This window comes from Triturus cristatus, chromosome 12 (assembly GCF_964204655.1).
Source record: "Triturus cristatus chromosome 12, aTriCri1.1, whole genome shotgun sequence".
NCBI lineage: Eukaryota > Metazoa > Chordata > Amphibia > Caudata > Salamandridae > Triturus > Triturus cristatus.
This window is the reverse complement of record NC_140595.1, coordinates 290285931-290307224: the sequence shown is the minus strand read 5'-3', so window position 1 is coordinate 290307224 and position 21294 is coordinate 290285931. Positions and strand designations below refer to the sequence as shown.

The following is a 21294-nucleotide window of genomic DNA, read 5'->3' as shown; positions in this document are numbered from 1 at the left end:
AGACCGAGGCTCTAGCATGCCCTGTGTAAGTATGCACTGAGGTAATATGTACATTTGTCAAAATACTATTTTTGGGAGCAAAGAATATAAAAGGGTATAGGCGCTCGTTAAAAAGCAGGACACACAGGTTCATTTAATGCCAAAGGAAAGACCATTCTTACAGTGCATATGGTAAACAGCAACACACCTCCATATTAAAAACTTAGAAGCTGACCTACAGTTTACCAGACAGTGCTCCATCTGTCAGGGTGTCAGAAACATGACGTCCGCCACTAATACAGACTACCATCTGGGAAGTATACACAATTGCCATCTTTAATTTACTTGCAAGTCCCTTGTAAAGTGGTATAGCATATACGCAGAGCCTTAAATTCTACTAGTGGGACTGCAGCACTGAGTGTGCCATCCCCACAACTAGCCTTTCAAACCTGTCATTGCAGGGTCTGTGTGTGCAGTTTACTGCCACTTCGACTTGGCATTTAAAACTACTTGCCAAGCCTTAAACTACCCTTTTATAACACATACGTCACCCCTAGGGTAGGCCCTAGGGGCAGGGTGCCGAGTAAGTAAAAGGTAGGACATGTACTGGTAAGTTCTGCATGTATTGAATAATAACAAACAGATAAATTCGTTTTTCACTACTGTGAGGCCTACTCCTCTCATAGGCTGGCATTTGAAAGCTGCATTTCCTAATCAGAAGGTGTAGGAAGCTGGCTGTTCATATAGTGAACCAAAATGAGGTACAGTGTGTAGAGAGCCCAAGCAAACCCCCAACTGGTTTACAGAGGCACAAATGACACGCCAAGTGCTCTTTTTTGTGGTAGTGTGGGCAAGCAGTTTGGCATATCAAAGGGTAGTGCTAACATATATTGCACTCACAAAGGCAGTAAGCGAGAGACACACTCAATGAAGAACTCCAACACAAATTTATAAACATAACGCATACTCTTATATGACTTTAGATACCAAGATCACTGCAATCAGGTAAGTACGTTTTGAGTAATGAATTTTTACATTTTCCAAAGTTGACATGTACTGCATTTGGGCACTTAACAGCGACATACAGCACTGTACTCTTGGACTTAAGGTGAGTAGAGGGCAAGGTCCAAGGCCACAACAACAGGTCACCTTGAAGGGCTCTGGGACGTCCAGGGGCAGAGGTGTGTTACGGAGCTGGGTGTCCAATTCAGTTCAATGGAGATCTGTCCGGTTGGAAAGACGCTGCAAGCAGGGACTGGAGGGCCAGTCCGGGGAACCCACAGGGGGGCTCGACCTTTGAGATTCTAAGGCACATAGGGCCAACCATTGGTCCACTTCTCCTCAGGCTGTGGGGCTCTGGTTCAGTGGTGTCTTTTGGCGTCTGATTCGGTGTTGGAGTTACTCGCGGTTGGAGGGGGACTGCAGAAAGAGGTTGCAGGCGCGACTGGATGTCCAGTCTGGCCAGACCCAAGGATGGGCTCGGCTCTTGTGGGTCTCAGGACCCCATGGGCACCGCCACCTCCTTTGGACTTGGGCTGTGGGACGTGGGCACAGAAGTGTTTTGAGGTGTTGACGGTCTGGGACTCACTCTTTGTCTTTGGTTTCTGCAGAAGGGGGCAAACAGGACTGCGGGACCATTCTCGTTGTGGGTCTCACTGTCCTTGAAGTCCCCGATGTGCAGGTTGGTTTTCCTCAGTGCTTGTGTCTGAGCTGAATACAATCAGCCTTGGTTGCTGCTAGGGGTCCAGTACCCCAGATGTTGCTACTGCACAGCTTTGGTCGGTCCTGCGTCCCCACATTTAGAGCGAGGACGGATCTGACCTGTAGGAGCATGGTGACCTCTTCCTGGGCAGCTGCAGTGTCGGTAGTCCTGTTGAGCGACAGGACGTTGAATTGGTCCTTGCTTCTTTGGTGCCTGCGGTTGTAGGGGAGTAGCTCCTCTACTACAAGGGAGTTTCTCTGGCGATTGGCAAAGCACTGGCAGCCCTCTGGGTTTCTTGGAGTCTGCACAGTGGCATGATGAGTCGGTTTCTTCCATGATGGTTGGGGGCAGCAGGCAGGTTGGCACCAACTCAGTCGTTGCTCCCAGGTTGTCGGGTCAGCACTCTTCTCTGTCCACACCTCCTTTTTTGTCTGTCGAAATCGGTGGTCCTGGTATCAGTGGGGGGCCCTAAATGCTCAATTTAGGAATGTGAGGGGAGTGAGGGGTAGTACCCAATGGGCTACCTACTCCTGAGGTCACTACACCCTCTAGATGACCACTTCCTTTGGGGAGTGGACTGCACCCGTTCCCAGATTTCCTATTTCCAACACACACAAAATGGTGGAATTCCCATCTTAGCGTTCACTTCAGGCTGCCCACCCTAGAGGTATGTCCAGCCAGGCAGTGCAACACGCCTCCTGCATAACCAATTTTCCCGCCTGTCCTGGAGGCAAATGGGCCCAGGGCAGAGGGTGGCATTTGCTCTGTCTGGTGAGGCCTTAGGTCGCATAGCAAAGGTAGCAGAGGCCTTTGAAGCCTTCTGCCTTGATATGCTGATTTACTAGCCTTCCTGGAGGAAGAGGTTTAAACACCTCCTGCCAGAGCAGGCATGGTTTCTAGCCTTTGAGAAAATGGCTTGCGCTTCCTAGGGGGTCAGAAACCAGTCTGTGGTGGCAGGCTGGACTGGAACAGTCCACTAGAGGGCTAATAGGGTTCGGGGGGTATCTCTAAGGTACTCTTTGGGCGTATGTGTTAATAAATCTTTCACTGGAATCAGTGAGGGTTTATTAAGAGGTATTTGATACCAAACTCCATTGGTTTCAGTAAAGCCATTATGTAGCTGGGTAACTCGTATTGATGAGCGCCCAGTACATTCCTTAGTATGGCTTCCCTGCTCACTTGCAATATCTAGTAATACAACTAGACATCACACAGGCATATCTGCTCATTCAGATGTGTCCTTACAGAAAATATAATGCACCCTGTCTTATGGCCTCAAGGCCTGCTTTAGGGGTGGCATACATACATTAGATGCAGTAAGTTTGGCATGGCACAAAGCATGTCATGTTTTCACTCATGGTTTGCACCGTGCCAAATAGCCTTCAATGGCAGTCTGAGTTAAGTTTGTATGTGGGTCATACAAGATATGCTGAAGCACTTAGGGACCCTCTTTAGTACCCATGCCTTAGGTACTTGGGGTAGCCTTTACTAGGGACTACAGGGGTGCTAAAGTCCTTAGCCAATTGTGAAACAATTAGTCTTCACCTTGTTTTAGGGAAGGACCACTGACACAGAGGTCTAGTTAGCAGGCCTCAGTGCACAGTCAGCATCAGAAATCTGCATCTAATAGCTAAAAAGGGGGCAAAAAGTGTGGGAACAACTGCAACAAAGCTCAGTTTCCTACACAAAGGAGTAACTACATCATGTTTTATATATTTGGAATAATAATGGTAAATCCTATTTAATGGTAAAGTTGGATTTAACATTATTAGTTTAGAAACTCCACTTTTAGAAAGCAGGCATTTCTCTGATCTTACTGCTCTGTGTGCCTTGCAGCCTGTCTCCGATACACGTCTGGGGAGGGCGACAGCTACACTTTGTGCATTCCCTCTACACAGCCACAAACACAGGAAGAGTGGGTGTGACCAGGAACTCATCTGTATTCATTTGCATTCTGATAGCTCTTCCTCAGCAAGAAGAGAGGGGGGGATGAGCTGACACTTACACCTGAATAGGCAGTGGCATATTTCCAACACAAAGGGCTGATACCCTCCTGTTGATAGTCTAGAGAGAGGGGTGGGAGAAAAGGAGGACCTTTGCACTTCAAGGCACTGCTTTGAAGTCACCCCCGCTTCAAAGGCACAACTGGGTATAGGTACTGGGTCTCTGACCCTAACAAGACTGTACAATACTGGACTTGTGAAGAACTCTACCAGGAGTAAAGTCTGCTGTGCTACAAGTACTGCCACTCTGCTTGACTGCTGCTCTGGAACAACTGCTTTCTGCTTTGCTGTGCTACTCTGCTGATCCCTGCCCTGCTGCGGACAGGGACTGGACCCATCTTACTTGAACCCAGAGTGACTCCAAGGGCTTGCTGGCTTGCCCCCTGTTCTGAAGTCTCAAGGACTTCCTTCAACTCTGCAACAGCACCTGGATCCTGCCATCTGCGAGTCCTGCCCTGCCAAGTGGTGCCAGTCCAGTCCTGGGCCCTTCAAAAGTGACTTGTGATGTACAGAATCATTAAAGTTGATGCAGTGACGACTTTGCGCCGATGGAAACCAACGCATTGCCCTTCGACGCCGAAGGAGCCAATCGAAGACAGCGCTTCGATGGACTGCACGACCCGACACCGATGGACAGTGCGGCTCAACGACAATGCAGCGTCTGCATCGTAAAGGGGACCATCGGCAAAGCCTTCAACACCTGTGTGGATCGGAACTGACGCATCGAGTCAGGCGGCGACGCTTTCTCCATCCAAGGTACTTTTTTCAGCAGGACCTGCGTGAGTCTGCCTGCTCTCCATCACAGTCGGCCTGAACTTTGGATTTACCCCATGTCCAGCGTGACCTCCAGTAACTCCTACGCGCGAATGGCATAAAGCACTATGTTTTGATTTATTCCTTAAAAATTCTTAGCGCCGGAACTACTTATTGGATGTTTGTCCTTTTGGTCTTGTTTTACTCATAAATATATAATCTATTTTTCTAAACCTGTGTGGAGTATTTTTGTGGTGTTTTCAGTGTGTTAGTGTGTGTGTGTGTGTGTTTGTGTGTTGCACAAATACTTTATATATTTTCTCTTTAGATAAGCCTGACTGCTCTGTGCCAAGCTACCAGAGGATGAGCACAGGTTATCTTTTACTGTGTATCTAAAGTTGTGGTTCCTGCTTGTGCAAGGTGCATATTCTGACAACCAGAAACCCAATTTCGAACATGCTGCAACAGAGTGCACTCCTGCTGAGTGTCAAAATGTCAAACGATTACAGCAATCCCAAACAGGAAAAATCTAATTTGTCTGGAGCACCCAATTTGTAATGTATTTTAAACAGGGTTCAGACATTAGTAACGATTGTTCCAGTATAAGCTACAATGGACCAAAAAACATACACATCCAAGGGCCAATATTTTAGAATGCAACAAGAAAAATAACACAAGTGTTCCAATTGACATTGTACAGTTCTTCTCTGTACAACCCAAACATAAGCAGTACAAAGATATCCCAAAGTCTTTTGGTACATGTTCTACTTGATCATAGATCAGACAGTGGCATTAAGAAAATCTCCCATGCCCAATACATATTATAGAGACAGCTAACAAGTGTTTGGTCTGCTAAACTTCTTTAGGGCTGATTGCGAACGTAAGCCACAAATTGAAGATTTCACCTTAAGGCTGAAGACAGAGCGACTACTATATACTGCATAGTTTATCATTCACTATGTAGTTCATTATAATAAATCATAATAAAAAACCACTGATTCCTGTTGTGATTGCAGATAGAGACAATAGACGGTCCTCCAAGTATGTTGAGAAAATAGAGAACTCAGCTGAAAATGCCACAATCCACACCAGGACATTGAAGTAACAAGCACTTGTATGTATATGTTTTTGGTCTATTGTAGCTTATACTTTTTTTTTTCATTTGAATTCTTTTTATTGAAACAAAGATCATCGTACAGGGCAGGACGGAGAGAATCACAACAGCACGTATAATATGAAATGCCATTGACATATTCCTCATTCGAGCCACTCCCATCAGGTTTGGTACATCATTTGTGTTGCCTTGGTCAACAATAGTATGGTATACAATTTGGAGAGCATGCATACCTCAATATAATCACATATCCTCAGTTATTTCCTCCAAACAGGATTCCAGTCTAACTCCTCTAAAGTCCCTCAATGCCCCACATATCTTATCCCATTTTGTGGGGCAACCACGGCTCTTATATATGACCTCCTTTAAATACCAGTCAAGGTCTAACTCCGGGTCCAGAACACTTGCGGGAGTTGGTGCTCCCCATTGTAGCTTATACTTGAATACGTGTTACTACTGTAAGAACTCGGTTTAAATACATTGTACATAGAGTGTTCCAGACAAATGTGATTTTTAACCTTACACCCTTACTTTAGTCCCATAAGGGGAAGCTGGCTCTTTCAGAAAAGCTCTTGCCTCCAATTTCTATAAAGGCTTGTTATTTGTGGTTAAAGATTGAGTACCCAGCAATGCACCACCTTTCCAATCACATCATGGGAATAACATAATTAATAACACAACTTTGTAGAAAAATAAACACTCACGCATCTTCAAGGCAGTCATTGTGGCAGTAGGCAGACGTAAATCTTAATCACTCCAAGCAACAGCCGTATGAGGAATCCTTTTCTGGGAAACAGAAGTGGCTTCTGGCTATCCGACCAGTACCGTTCCCAGCCAGGGAGGGGATTTACCCCCCACTCCTTTGTATCAGACCGTGATACCCTTCAGGTCTTTATGGGGAGTCTCGGTTTCTCACCAGCCGTGCTACCTGTTGGCAACTGCAGTGGGTACAGGTGAATCTGCTGGAAAAACAAAATAATTGTTAAATACTTCTGGGCAATATCTCACTAAACAGTGTGCCTGTTCTTAGGAGGTGGTGCAGTGGGGGTTGGGGGCGTTCTAATATTTCTCTATGACGAATAATGAATCTGAACACAACAGAATTACAGGCTTAAGAAAGCGAATTGACTAAAGAGGAAGCAGCAGACTAGAGCAAAGAACAAACATAGACTTCTAGTAGACAAAGTTAAGAGCTAGTTTCGCAATAGAATTTTCTTCAGTGTAAAGGCACCGAGGAATGAACACACTAAAAATAAGATGCATGCTTTAAAGTAATACAGAATGTCTAGTTACTGGGAGAGGTTATAAAAACCTGGCTCAGCACTACACGAAGTGAGAGGCATCAAAAGTTGTGGAAAAACATTTGTCTAATAACATAACCGAAAAAGATTTTCACACACAACCAAACAAAACTAGTCCTAGACTCAAAATCAACAACACAATTTCTGCAGACAAAACTGTTTGTGATCCCGTGTTTGCATTTTCATTCTAGATGCTCCTACTGGAGTCACGGCTTCAGTCATGTTCAAACTGGTAAGACCCATTTCAATGCCTCCTTAAAACATGTACATCCTGTCTCAGTGTGCCACCATAGTCCGTTTCATCCTGCCATTATGATCATCTTCACTTGTTTTTTTAATTATTTTTTTTAAACCGATTTTATTGCTTTTTCCAATGACATGGTTAAACAAATCTCAGGTATCATTCGGATTACTCGTGAACCTCAAGGGAACAGATTAATACAATAACTCCATGTTTTCAACTGCAAGTGTCCCGCAGTATCTCTTATAAGATACAAGGGTAATAGTCATTGCAGTCCCAGGTTCCGCTTTTAGGCTGCTGCCTTCCGTCGACTGTCACCGCAGTACGGTGAGGATGTATATCAGAATATGGTTGACGTAAATATCATGCTATACAAAACAATGACGATCAAAATATCGTGAAGGAAAGTATATACAGGTAAGTAAATAAATATATATATATATATATATATATATATATACACACACACACACACACATATATATATATACACATATACACATACATACATATGTATACACATATACATACACACACAGGTGCTGGTGTCCGGTTTCAAAAAGAAATACTGGTGTTTGGTTGGATTATATTTTCATTGTACATGTATGTAGAGCAGTACTTAATTTGTAAAAAAATAAGTGCAGGGACCTTTGACAGTAGGCCACCCATTGCCCTTGCCAGCGTTACCACTTATAGTAGCAACACAACTACTGATTATCTTACAGCTACAAGTGTGACAATTCAGACTATTGCAGACCCTCAAAGCTTAAAGAATGGCTTAGGGACAGGTATTAGTCATTTTATCATTTAAATGTATATTGAATTAATACACAACTGTTGTGCTCATCTCTAATTGGACAAACAGTGCCACCCTGTGGCAGTCAGTCACGAGTGCCAGTGTTGATAATTAAGGATCAGTGTGAAAACCGGAAACCACCAGCTCAAATAAAGCACTCATGTGGAGTTAAATGTAGTAAACCTATCCTTACCTATATATTCTTTCCTAGCCAATATTTTGATAGCGGATATTTGATATTTTTTCTACAACATTTTTGTAGCTCAAGCATTTTGCAATGATCTTCTGGTACAACACAATTTACCATATGATGTACCGCCACACTAACAGAAATAGAATACTTAAAGGGTCAGTCAGGTTTTTTCTATTTTGGTCTGTTATGTCATTTATTTTTTGAGTTCTGCTCACTACGGCGTGGGCCAGTGAGTTAGGCCACATCAGCCATTAGCTAACTGTACTCTAAGTGACAACATTCTGCTCTTTCCCAATAAGCACATCTATCGTCTATGAAGTTCCCTTCAGAGTCAGGGATTATTAGGACACTGTAGGCTTTTTGAAAACAAAAACAAAAAATTATTTTTGCATAGCAATTTTTAATACTATGGCGAGGGCCTGGTCGCTCCTCCCTAGAATAAAAATGTACACAAATCATGACAGAACAAAACAAGAATTGACAACACCAAAGGTAGGCAGATAACACCAGGCCTTTTGACTTTGCCAATGCGTGTTATGTAATGATGTCACAACACACTTGAGAAACAGACACCAAAAGAACTGGGCTGACTAAAGGGCATATTGTAGGAACCTTGTTGTAACCATTGCCTATATCTTACCTTAAAACAATAACCCCTTAAACATAGAGTCCTACAGGACAATAGATGTGGGGGTACAGCTATTTCACTCGAGCACTGCTAGTCAGTTAAGCAACTGCATGCATCAGAAAACCGAGGGTAGGCGGACAAATATTTTACTTTTTATTTATTCATTAACCATCATGACAACAAATCAGGGGGGCATAAAGACCATGCATCACAACACGTGTGAAAGGAAGCAGAGCAGCACTTGGCAGTCATAACAATCAGGAGAATTATTTTTGAAAGGTTGGACACTGAACACTTTTCCAGAGAGGCATATACAAGATTTGTATGTTTGGGGCTGCTTGCTCTATCTGACAGGTAAAGGAACAGTCTACAATGGTACACTTGATCCTTTTAGCTGTCACAGTGGCGATTTAATGCAATTATGGGAAACTGCAGCACTGGTATTACAAAAGTGGGAGCGCGGATAGAGAAACTCATGAAGCTTCATGTTTAGGATCTACTCACAAAGACTGTGTCTGTACTGCTGTGCAGCTCAGAGTGACCATTCCTATACAATATTCCTAGTTTATGCAAACCAAAGCTTACATTGGAGTAGCATAAACAATAATTCAGAACAAGCTCTGGCAAAACATCAGTGCAAAGCCCATACGTTAGCAAGGCTTGTTTAGTACGGATGCTCCCTCGCACTTTATTTTACTTCAACGTTCAGAAATAGCAATGGCTAAAGGGGAAGTAAAGCGAACAAGCACTGGCAAAGCCAATAAGGCTCACCTTTATAATGTGAGTGATGAGCTGTTGGCTTTGCCAATGTCAGTAAAGTATTGTTTAAACACTTTAAAAGAAAAACACTTCAAAATTCGGGAGGAAAAGCTAACATATCCTAAGTGGTCTTAAAACTTTACACTGAATTCAATGTTTTCTATCTTAATAACTGCCATTGTTTTTAAACACTTTTCGCTCAGGAAACTCTGAACTAAATTTAAAAAGAATAAGGAAGTGTCCGAATGTAAAGGGAAACACTTTCCAGGTTTCATTGCCAATCAACAGGATTCAGCCATATGGTCCTCTGTAGTAGCCCAGAGTGCAGACGTATGCGTTTCCAGAAGAAGTGTCATGCTAAGCACACCTCCAGCCTCAGACGTCAGCTGAGTGCAGAAAATGCCCCTTCCCCGAGCGCCATGAAAGTCTTAGTGCCAAAGCAATATGTGAAATGTAGGAGATAAAACAAAAAACACTTGAAGTCTGCACTTCAGCCATACTTCAGAAAAAATATTCCTCTTGCCAAGCTTTCACAGAAAAGCTGGCTGGGGTGGGGAGCAACACAGCGCAGGGATGGGTATTTGAGGGAGGAAGCATCACAAGAGGGATTGGACTAGAAAACACATGCAATCACATGGAGCTCTGAATGAAAAAGCAAAAAGTGATTCCCTAAATGTAAGCAGTGGATGGACACAAGTCAGCCACTGAAAAGGTTCGTAGCGTGGCTATGTTCCATGTGAGGGACAAACACAAGTGGAAGGCAAGCTATTAAAGAAGTAATCAAATGAGTAACAATAAAGCCAACCACTAGTCATCAATGGGTAGGCTGCAAACCCACTATAAGTTCACAATACGTCTTTCACAACCAGACACCTTGTGATGTCTGGTAGGCAACACCTCAAAAGGCGAAATGGACATCTGTGAAAACCCATGACACCATGGGCACCTTGTGAACACCTGGATGCAGCGCACTGGCAGCCATTTTTACTTTTTTAAGTCACTATTCCAATACGCCTATTTCAAAACAGTAAACTGAAAATAAAAGTATGCTAGTGCACCAAAAAGGAAGTAAGTGGCCTAGTAAAACTTAGGCAGCTGCTGAGCCAATGAAAATAAAACACAATTTAAAAAGTGGGGAGCTTGGGCAGGTGAGCAGTCAAGAGCTCAGGAGACAGTGGCCCATATTTTAAAAGAGTAAATATGGGGACCAATGGATGAACATAAGAGGGTAAAACATCAAAACACAACAAGGTGATGAGAGGATTGCTTGCAAAATAACCACATTCATTCAGGGCAGCACCCCAACCCATAACTGTTTGTAACAACCCTGCCAACTCAGATTAGACCCAGCCATATGCAAATCAGCCTTGGTGCTTCTCCAACAGGAACAGTCCAGTATGAACTGCCAAGCCAGGCAGGTCTTCTCTGAGCCAGAACACAAGGAACCCAAAGCAGATTTCTGCCCAGTTGAGTATCTTCAGTCACGTGCAGCTTAGTTCCAGTGGAACAGCGAGCATGTGACCCAGATCGGAGTATACCCATGGCCATATAGGGCATTATATTAAACACACAACATATGTTGCAAGGAATGTTTGCAAATAGTCTAGCCATGGTAAATCACTCAGGGTAGTATTCCAACCCATGGCTGTTTTGCCACCATGCCACCTCAAACTACACCAAGCCATGTGCAAACCAGCCTTGGTCAGCCATGAAGCAGGCAGATTTTCTCTAACCAACATACAATCATGCATTTGTTACCTGCCACCAAGATCACAGTCAATCATGTTGGTCCATAAGTGATAAATTAACTAGAAAAAAAAAAAGTGGCAAGTTAAAAAAAAAAATGAAACCCATGAGCCTACAGCCTAATGCGGAGCTCATACAAATATCATTTACCCCCTCGTCACTGAGAATTAGCAGTACTGGCTAGATTTCATACTTTGCTTGCTAGTGTTCACCCAGGAACAATGTGGTAGCTGTCCATGGTCACACACTAGTTACTGGCAGCCATAAAACATGTTTGGTTATGTTAATCCTAGACTGGCCCTGCAGCAAGAACATAGTGGGTTATCTAGCCCTCCCTGGACTAGTAGTGTTCATAGTAAAGTAATGGTGTCTGAGGAGTGGGACTGCAGCTTCTGTTGTTCAATGTGAGGAAGTTTCCTTTTCAGGGCTCGGCTTTTCTCTGTCCCAGATTACTGCTTCAGACAGGCTGATTATAGCTGTGTGCAGAATCCTCACAGATCATTGTGCCCATTCCGTGAGAGCCAAAATGGAAGTTAACCAGTAGCACTTCTGGATCTAACTTGTATTAGTATTATACTAAAAGATATATATATATATATATATATATATATATATTATTTATTATTGTATTATACTCTTAAGGAAAATTATTTTCAAAGTTATTAAATAATTGTTTGATTAGATAGAGTGCTCAAGCGCTTGATACTAAAGTAACCACCTAAATTGGTGGAAACGTGACCACAGAATACCTAATGCACGCCCAAAATGATATAAAGATAAACATGCAAGATCCGACTATGTGTCAACTAACTGGGCCAGTCTCACAGCCATGATGGGATGCCCCCAATTGCCAAAGCAGCACACAAAAAGAGGAAACACAGCCTGGTAGAGGGAAAAACATATATAGAACTAGGTGACCTTAAATCTCAGCAAAAATCACATAGTACAGAACTAGCTGAGCTAGAATCTCAACACAAATCACACAGTACAGGGAAGGGAATTAATGAAATCAAAATGAGCTAGGTTTGTTTAAAACAAACCAGGTGTAACAAAATCGCTTTAGACTTGGACAAGGCGTTGAGGAAAAGGGAAAACTGTGAAGGTAACATACCGGCAAAAAGTTATAGAACAGTACAAAATATGACACGTGGGTGGGCTTAAAGATCACAAGAGTGGGTTTCTTAGAAGTGAAAAAACAGAAAATAAAATATTCAGGGAGTTCTAACCAAGATTACACATGGAAGGGTTCAAGATGAGCATGATGCAGAGTGAAACCTGCTGGCCTTACAAATGAGCAGACTATCGGCTAAGCACCAGAAAGAAACTTACAAACCACAAGCTATGCAAGTTAAAGAAGCACTTAAGGCCGCAAACACCACTACATCTGCAGGCCCAGATGGGTACAGAATTAAGAACTATAAAATATTTATTGATGTACGCTTCTCCGACTGACTGAGCTCTTCTACACATTTACTGTAAAGCAGAGAGAGACACCATCAGTGACGAACAACAAGTTACTTACCTTCGGTAACGCTTTTTCTGGTGGATACAGTATCTGCCTGTGGATTCCTCACTTTGTGAATATCCCCTGCGCCAGCATTCCACAGAACTTTTTTCCCCAGCTCTCTACGCCGACGTGGACGACGTCATAATGCATCGGCTCTGCTCGCGACTCCGTATGATGTCACCGGAGCCATAAGAGAGCCACGTCGGCGTGATGACGTCAGTTCCACCCATTTTTTCCGTGCCTCCGAGGCGCACAGGTGGACCAACGACAGATACAAAGTATACACAGTATACAATATACAATCATTTTCACAAAGTATACAAGGAAAAGAAAAGCTAAATAAAACAAGCATTTCCTACCAATATACAAGAAAGTGTAACAACATCTCAAGCAAGACAACTTTTAAGGTATACAAAGGTGGACAACGGGGAGGCGGGTGGGCCAGTGAGGAATCCACAGGCAGATACTGTATCCACCAGAAAAAGCGTTACCGAAGGTAAGTAACTTGTTCTTCTGATGGATACATCTGCCAGTGGATTCCTCACCTTGTGAATAGATTCCCACAGCAGTCCCCACTCCCGGAGGAGGGTGTCCACCTTCCTATACCAGAAAGTCTTGCAAGACAGAGCGCGCGAAGTGCCCTCCCTCCTCATCTCAGAGTCCAAGCAATAATGCTTTGCTAAAGTATGGAGGGAGGCCCAAGTCGCGGCTTTACAAATATCTGCCACAGGAACACCCCGGGCCAAAGCAGATGTAGATGATTTAGCTCTAGTTGAATGAGCTCTAATACCCTCAGGAGGAGTCTTACCAGCCAGGGCGTAGCAGATCTTGATGGCAAGGATAATCCATCTCGACAAAGTGCGCTTGTGCACCGCTCTTCCTTTCGAATGACCCACATAGCCAACAAAGAGCTGATCGTCCAGACGAAAGTCTTTCGTTCTGTCCAAATAAAAACTCACAGCCCTCTTTGGATCCAGGCGATGGAGTCTTTCCTCCTCTTTGGAAGGATGAGGAGGTGGATAAAAAAACAGGGAGAGTAATGGACTGCCCCAAATGAAACGGAGTAACAACTTTTGGCAGGAAAGCAGCCCTGGTCCTGAGAACCATCCTTTCAGCATGTAATGTAAGAAAAGGGGGTTTAGAACTAAGAGCCTAAAGCTCACTCCCCCTCCTTGCCGAGGTTATGGCTACAAGAAAGACCACCTTAAAGGACAACAGCCTCAAAGGACAGCTATGAAGAGGCTCAAACGGGGACCCCATCAGAAAAGTTAAGACAAGATTAAGGTCCCACTGTGGCATTACAAAGGGAGTGGGAGGAAACATATTTGTAAGGCCCTTGATAAACCTCATTACAACCGGAGATTTAAATAGAGACGTTTGATCAGGAAGGCATAGAAAAGCCGATAAGGCCGAAAGATAGCCCTTGACCGTGGCCACAGCACAGTCCTGCTGAGCCAAGGAAAGAGCAAACTGGAGCACATCAGAAAGATGGGCTTTTAAAGGGTTAATGGATCTCTCTCCACACCATTTAACAAATTTAGACCACCTGTAGGAGTAAATGGACTTGGTGGAGTGTCGCCTGGCCGATAAAATAACATCCACCACATCAGGCGGGAGAGAGAATGAACTCAGGTTGCCCCGTTCAATCTCCAGGCATGAAGGTGTGAGCTCTGGAGGTGGGGGTGCAGAACCTGCCCCTCCGACTGCGAGAGGAGGTCTGCCCTCAGACAGAGACGGGAGCGGAGGGCACAAGGAGAGGTGGAGAAGATCTGTGTACCACACCCTTCTAGGCCAATCCGGGGCGATCAATATAACTTGGGCCCGGTCTTGGCGAATCTTCCTCAGAACTCGAGGAATCAAGGGTATGGGAGGAAACGCGTAAAGGAGTCGCGAGCCTCAACTCAACTGAAAAGCGTCCCCCAACGCCCCCTGCAGCGGAAACTGGAGACTGCAGAATGACGGGCAGTGCGCGTTCTCGCGGGTGGCAAACAGGTCCACCCGAGGTGTCCCCCACGGCCAAAAGACATGACGAACCACCTCTGGATGGAGCCTCCACTCGTGGTCGGCGGAGAACTGCCGACAGACTGTCCGCACGTACGTTCAGCACCCCGGCCAGATGATTTGCCATCAGACAAATCCGATGGACTTGAGCCCAGGTCCACAGACGTAGGGCCTCCCTACATAGACAAAGAGACCCCACTCCTCTCTGTTTGTTGACATACCACATCGCGGTAGTGTTGTCCGTCAGGACTTGAACAGACTGACCGCGAAGGGAAGGGAGGAAGGCCTTGAGCGCCAAACGAATCGCCCGCAATTCCAGAAGGTTGATATGAAGCAGCCTTTCCTCTGGAGACCAAAGACCCTTGATCTCCAGATCCCCCAGATGAGCGCCCCACCACAGGGTGGAGGCATCCGAAATCACTGTGGCCACCGATGGAGGTAGATGAAAGGGTTTTCCTTGAGACAGGTTGCCCTCCACGCTCCACCAAGATAGATCCGCTGCAGCTTCTCTGGAGATCCTGATCGACTCCCTGAGATCTCCGTTGTGCTGATACCACTGCTTGCGGAGACACCACTGGAGCGCCCTCATGTGCCAGCATGCATGGTTGACCAACAGGATGCAGGAAGCGAACAGACCGAGCAGGCGAAGGACCTTCAGAACTGGAACAACCGCTCCATTGTGGAATAAAGGGACCATCTCCTGTATGTCGAGAATTCTTTGAGGAGGAGGAAATGCTCGACACACAGTAGTGTCCAGTACTGCCCCTATAAACAGGTTGCGTTGAGAGGGCACCAGGTGAGATTTGGGCACATTTATCGAAAAACCCAAGTCGAATAACAGCTGAGATGTTACCTGCAGATGACGCTGCACCATCTCTGGGGACTCTGCCTTCAGAAGCCAGTCGTCCAGGTAGGGGAAAACTGGAATCCCCGACCTCCTGAGATGAGCAGCCACCACTGCCATCACCTTCGTGAAGACTCGAGGTGCGGTAGTAAGACCAAACGGAAGGACCGCAAACTGGTAATGTTGCGACCCAACCGTAAAACGGAGATACTTCCTGTGCGACTTCAGGATTGGGACATGGAAGTACGCGTCCTGCAAGTCGATCGACACCATCCAGTCTCCTTGCTGCAACGCTTGAAGAACCTGCGCAAGGGTCAGCATCTTGAATTTCTCCTGTTTCAGGTAAAAGTTCAAGATTCTGAGGTCCAGTATCGGACGCAATCTGCCGTCCTTTTTGGGGATCAGGAAATACCGGGAGTAGCATCCCTGACCCCTTTCCTGCTCCGGATCCACCTCTATCGCACCCTTTTGAAGCAAAGCTAAAACCTTCTTCTGCAGAAGAAGCAGATGGTCCTCTGAGCAGTAACCTTGGCAAGGAGGGTAAGGGGGAGGAAACTCCCGAAAGGGAAGGGCGTACCCAGTCTCCACGAGGTTCAAAACCCAAAGGTCTGTCGTAACAGATTTCCAACCCCACAGAAAGTAGGACACCTGACCCCCCACAGGTCTTACATGATCTGCGATGGGGGATCTAGGGCTGCTTCCCTGAAGCCTCATTGGGAGCAGAGGAGGAGGAAGAAGAAGAGGGGTTGCGTCCAGAACCTCACCGACCCCTTTGTCTCCCCCTATAGGACCTATAGAGGGGATTCTGCTGCTGCTGCTGAGGCTGTCGGAAGGAGCGAAAGGAAGATCTTCCGAAACCCCTAAACTTTTTAAAACCAGATCCCTTAGCAGGAGCTTGCAGACCCAAAGACTTAGCCGTTACCCAGCTGTCTTCAAATCTTTGTAGGGCGGAGTCAGCTTTCTCTCCAAATAACTTCTGTCCATCAAATGGCAAATCCACTAATGTGGCCTGAACAACCGCGGAGAAGCCAGAAGAACGGAGCCATGCCTGCCTTCTTGTGGCTATGGAAGAGCCCATTATCCTCGCCACCTAATCTGCTGTATCGAGCCCTGATTGGATCACCTGTCTAGCAGCAGCCCGAGTGTCCACAACTACCTCCATGAAGGACGCCTTATCACCCTCAGGCAGCTTAGGGGCTAAAGACTTCATTGAGTCCATTAAGGCATGCACATAACGACCCAGCAAGCACGTGGCATTGGTAGACTTTAGAGCCATACTTCCCGAAAAGAAAGTCTTCTTAGCCGCCTGGTCAACCTTTTTGGACTCTCTATCTGCGGGAGCATGCTTCGAGCAGGATGCCTGCACAACCAGGCTCTCTGGAGACGGGTGTGTAGAAAGAAAATCCGGATCCCCAGGTGCCACCCTGCATCTTCTCGCCACCTGCTGGAAACCGCCGGAGAAGAAAGTGGTTTTCGCCATACCTCCAAAACAGGCTCCAAAATGGCCTCATTAAAAGGCAGTAAAGGCTCCGAAGTTGAAGTAGGTGAGTGCAGCACCTCCGTCAGCAGGTTTGACTTATATTCCGCAGAGGGTAACTGCAAATCTAACAGTTCTGCGGCCTTTTTAATAACCATATGGTAAGGAGCCAATTCCTGTGGTGGAGAGGATCTAGCTGACGTATGCTCCCACTCAGGGGTCGTATCCAGGCCACTAGCCACCTGTATCCCCTCAAACTCATCAGAGGATGTGTCCACTTCACCTTCCTCTACCTCCACTCTATACCTTTCTTCATCCAAGACCCTTTGGGCCTCCCTTCTTGAATGAATTCGTGGAGCCGGCGTCATCGCCGTCGTACGCGGCGTCGGTGGAGCCAGAGGTGTTGGAGTCGGCAGCGCCAAAGACGGAGTCGGCGGCGCCGGACGCGGAGCCGAGGGAGTTGGCAACGGCGTCGAGGAAGGCTCCGAAGCAGGACGATCCAGCCGAAGTCGTGATGGATCCCCAGACGGCGCCGGAAACTGCCACGAAGGCGCCATCGGCAGAAAGGGCATAAACGGGGCCTGAGCGTAATGCTGCGGCACCCCCAAAGTATAAGCCATAGGACCCACGGCACCAGTCGGTGCACCGGATGGGAAGGCAGCCCGATTGAAGATTCCATACATGGCATTTAAAAAATGCGAAGAATCAGTACCTGGAGCCGGGAACTGAGGATAAGGAACCGGACCTGTATCCTTCTGCGGAGTATCTGGCAACAGCGCCGCAGTGTTCTCCGCCGGAGCATCCTCAGGCCCTGGAGAAGGCTCCTTACTTTGTTCCTGCTCAAGATCAGAAACAGGAGACTCCACTGGAACAGGAGACTCCACTGGAACAGGAGAAGACGCCGAAGAAGGCGCCGGTGACTGCGCTGAGGACTGCGCCGGTGACTGCGCTGGAGCACACTTCGGCGGAGGAGAACCCTCCGGAGACTGAGAAGGAGAAGGAGAAGGAGAAGGTGACAATTCCTTACTTCGGCGTCGTCGAGGCGAAGCCGATCTCGACCTCCTGTTCTTTGAAGACCGGCGCCGAGAAGAATGATTCCTTTTTTTATGATGTTTCTTCGACTTCGATGATCTCGAAGTCGACGACTCCGGCCTCGACTTCTTCTTTCTACCTCCCTTCTCCTTTCCGACCTTGGCCATAAACAGCTTCGCCTTCCTCTCCTTCAATGCCTTCGGATTCATCCTCCTACAGCTTGAACAATCCTCAACATCGTGGTCAGACGAGAGGCACCACAAACAATCATCATCATGAGGGTCCGTTATAGACATGTGGCCCCCACATTCCCTACAGGGCTTAAAACCCGACTTCCTCGTCGAAGACATTACAGATTTTCGACAACAGTAACACCTAACAACTACAAAGTAGCAGGAGAGTACTGGAAAAACCGTTTCGCGTCGACGGCGCGGAAAAAAGGGAACTGACGTCATCACGCTGACGTGGCTCTCTTATGGCTCCGGTGACGTCATACAGAGTCGCGAGCGGAGCCGATGCATTATGACATCGTCGGCGTAGAGAGCTGGGGGAAAAAGTTCAGTGGAATGCTGGCGCAGGGGATATTCACAAGGTGAGGAATCCACTGGCAGATGTATCCATCAGAAAGAAGGTATCACAATGATCTCGGAGCTAGGTAAGGACTACCAAAATAGTGCCTATAACGCCCTTATAAATTTGAATGCAAAAATCTCCTCTAAAATCCTCATCGATTAGAGAGCAGTGCCTTCCAAAAAGGTTTTAATATGGGCCGTCAAACATGTTATTATGAAGAAATCTGCTCCTTTAATGAAAACGTAAGAAGCACCTCCCTGCGATCTGATTAGTTCTGGTTGCAGAGAAGGCCCTTCACCACATCAACAGGGTATTTAGGGAAAAAGTAAACAACAGAATAGGGTTTGGACACAGATTTGGAGACTAAATACGAGCAGCCCATAAGGGCAGGCACCTCCTTAATGAAGACAAGATGAAAATGTTTAACCTTAAGAGAGGGATACGCTAATGATGTGTTCTGACCCTCCATTTTGACATTAGTTACAGTACCCTTTGCCAGTAGGGTACAACAAAACCCACACATAGAGGGCACACCATTCCATGACACAACATAAAGACCAATGTATTAGCAGAGGATACTCTTCTCTCCTTGGGAAGGCCCATGAAAATCTCTTCTATCATTTTTAGATAAGAGGCTGAATTTGAAATTAGGGACACATTTGAAATATTCAATTTACGTCAGGGTCCACAAATAGCAACAGAAATGACAGAACAAACTTTAGGTGGAGAGAAGTCAAAAAATGTCTAGAATACACCTAAAAAAGTTGCTTTCAACATTACTTTGAGCTATTTTGTCGACAATGAAGGAAGATGGAAGACACATTATATATTTTTTGACTGGCCAGAATCTATGACACCAAAAAGAATGTGTTTCCTCGTCTTTCGTACCAGTTTGAGCAGGCATTTGTTGCAATACCTTGGCATGAACCAACGCCCAGGCAAGCTAAAAGAGTGAAATGTGTGTGGGAGTGGAGAGAATCTGCCTAGTGGCATGCATGTCCCTTGTGTTGCAGACTAGCAGGGTGTCTAGCCTGCCCTAATACAGTGAAATATTACTGAACAGCACACTTGCACATATTGGCAGAGTGAACCAGCAGGGTATTGGACAGGCAGTGGTTTCACATGAAGCAAGCTGTAGCATTGGAAACTCTTTGGGACATGTTGCAGTTGCCTACAAATCACATGCCAATTAACTTCATCCCTCTTTCACACTGGGATTACATGATAGTATGGTGGTATTGAATATGGATGACTCTGACAGAGTTTCTTATCTGCAGAAACACCTCTGAGTTCTCTATCTAACCAATAGGGGAGCAGTCAAAAGAAAACTAACACCTCTCTGAGATGTTTATAACATCCAAGTAGAATGAAAATGCAAATGTGTTTGTAAAACGCTACTGAGACCTCAAAGGTATCCTGGAACTTGTATATTAGGAAAATAACGGTCAAAAGGGGTACTTTCCTAAACAGGAGCAGATCTTAATATGCTCTTAATGAGTGTGGCAAGCTGTTCCAAAGTAATGCAGCTCTAACTAAGAAAGCCTGGACACCAGTCCTAACTTTATAGAATTTAGGGATACTAAGATGATTTGCCTTACAGGAGCGCAAGACTCTAGAAGGAGAGCAGTGCTTGTATTTTCTTTGCGAGAAGATAGGACCTTTCTTATGTACTGCCCTAAAGTAATGCAGCAAGAATTGAAATTGACTCTTTCATTCACAGAACGCCAGTGAAGCTCTGCAAGTGCTAAAGATGACAATGAATATCCAGGCACATTCAAGGACAATTTGGCAGCAACCGATTGAACTTACTGCAGTCTCTTAAGTAAATGATTGGGAGAACCTAGGAATACTGCATTACAGTAGTCAAGTCTACTTAGAATTCTACTTTGAACAACAAGTGCTCTCGTGGGAGGAGGGAGATTAGGTAGGATTTTACAGAGTTTAAGGAGCAAAGCAAGCAGCAAGGGTCTTGTTGACAGACGTCAAGGGAGAGATCAGTCAAAATGAAAGCCTAGATTGCGCCCCACTGATGATACTTCCGGTTTAGCACTATTCACCCAAGGCCAAAATTTGGAAGGTAATCCTGACACCGGCTTGCCCTTGGTGCACCAGAGGATCTCAGTTTTGTCTCAATTGAATTTTAGGGAATTATTACTGAGCCATCCTGAGCATCTCTCAGACAACTGTGCAACACATCTAGCATATTTGGCTGGGATTTATCCAAAGTTAAGATCAGCCATGTATCATCAACATAATTATTGAAATTCATGCCATATGATCGATGAGTGAGGCATGTGGATAGAGGTAGACATTAAACAGGGCTGGACTTAATGGTGAACCCCGAGGCACCAAATGGTCCATTGTTTTAAAGGCAGATTAAAAACAAAATGCGCTTAGCTTGTGTTCCATCTTCTAGATAAGACTGAATCCAACCAAGCGCTCATCCACTCACCCTGATCTCCAATAATGTGGAGGCCACGACCTTGCAATTCACCGTGTCAAAGGCAGCAGACAGATTGAGTAATAGTAAAGCTGCACTTTGACCACGATCCACTGCCATCCTCAGATCATCCAGGACTGACTCAGTGCTATGGAAGGGCCTGAAATCCACTTGTGCCTCATCAAGGAGAAGGCATGTTTCCAGG

At 45.6% G+C, this 21294-nt stretch overlaps 1 protein-coding gene across 3 annotated transcripts in view; it reads right to left on the bottom strand.

Annotated features, from left to right (window-relative positions):
* KATNB1 (katanin regulatory subunit B1) overlaps positions 1 to 21294 on the bottom strand; it is a 558599-nt gene that overhangs the window by 490248 nt on the left and 47057 nt on the right. For 2 of the 3 annotated variants that reach the window (XM_085640093.1, XM_085640095.1), the window contains exon 4: positions 6256 to 6513. In XM_085640093.1, coding sequence (XP_085496219.1) covers positions 6256 to 6274 — 19 coding nt within the window. In that variant the 5' untranslated portion in view covers positions 6275 to 6513. The remainder of the gene's footprint in view (positions 1 to 6255; positions 6514 to 21294) is intronic. The other variant, XM_085640094.1, reaches the window with a different exon arrangement.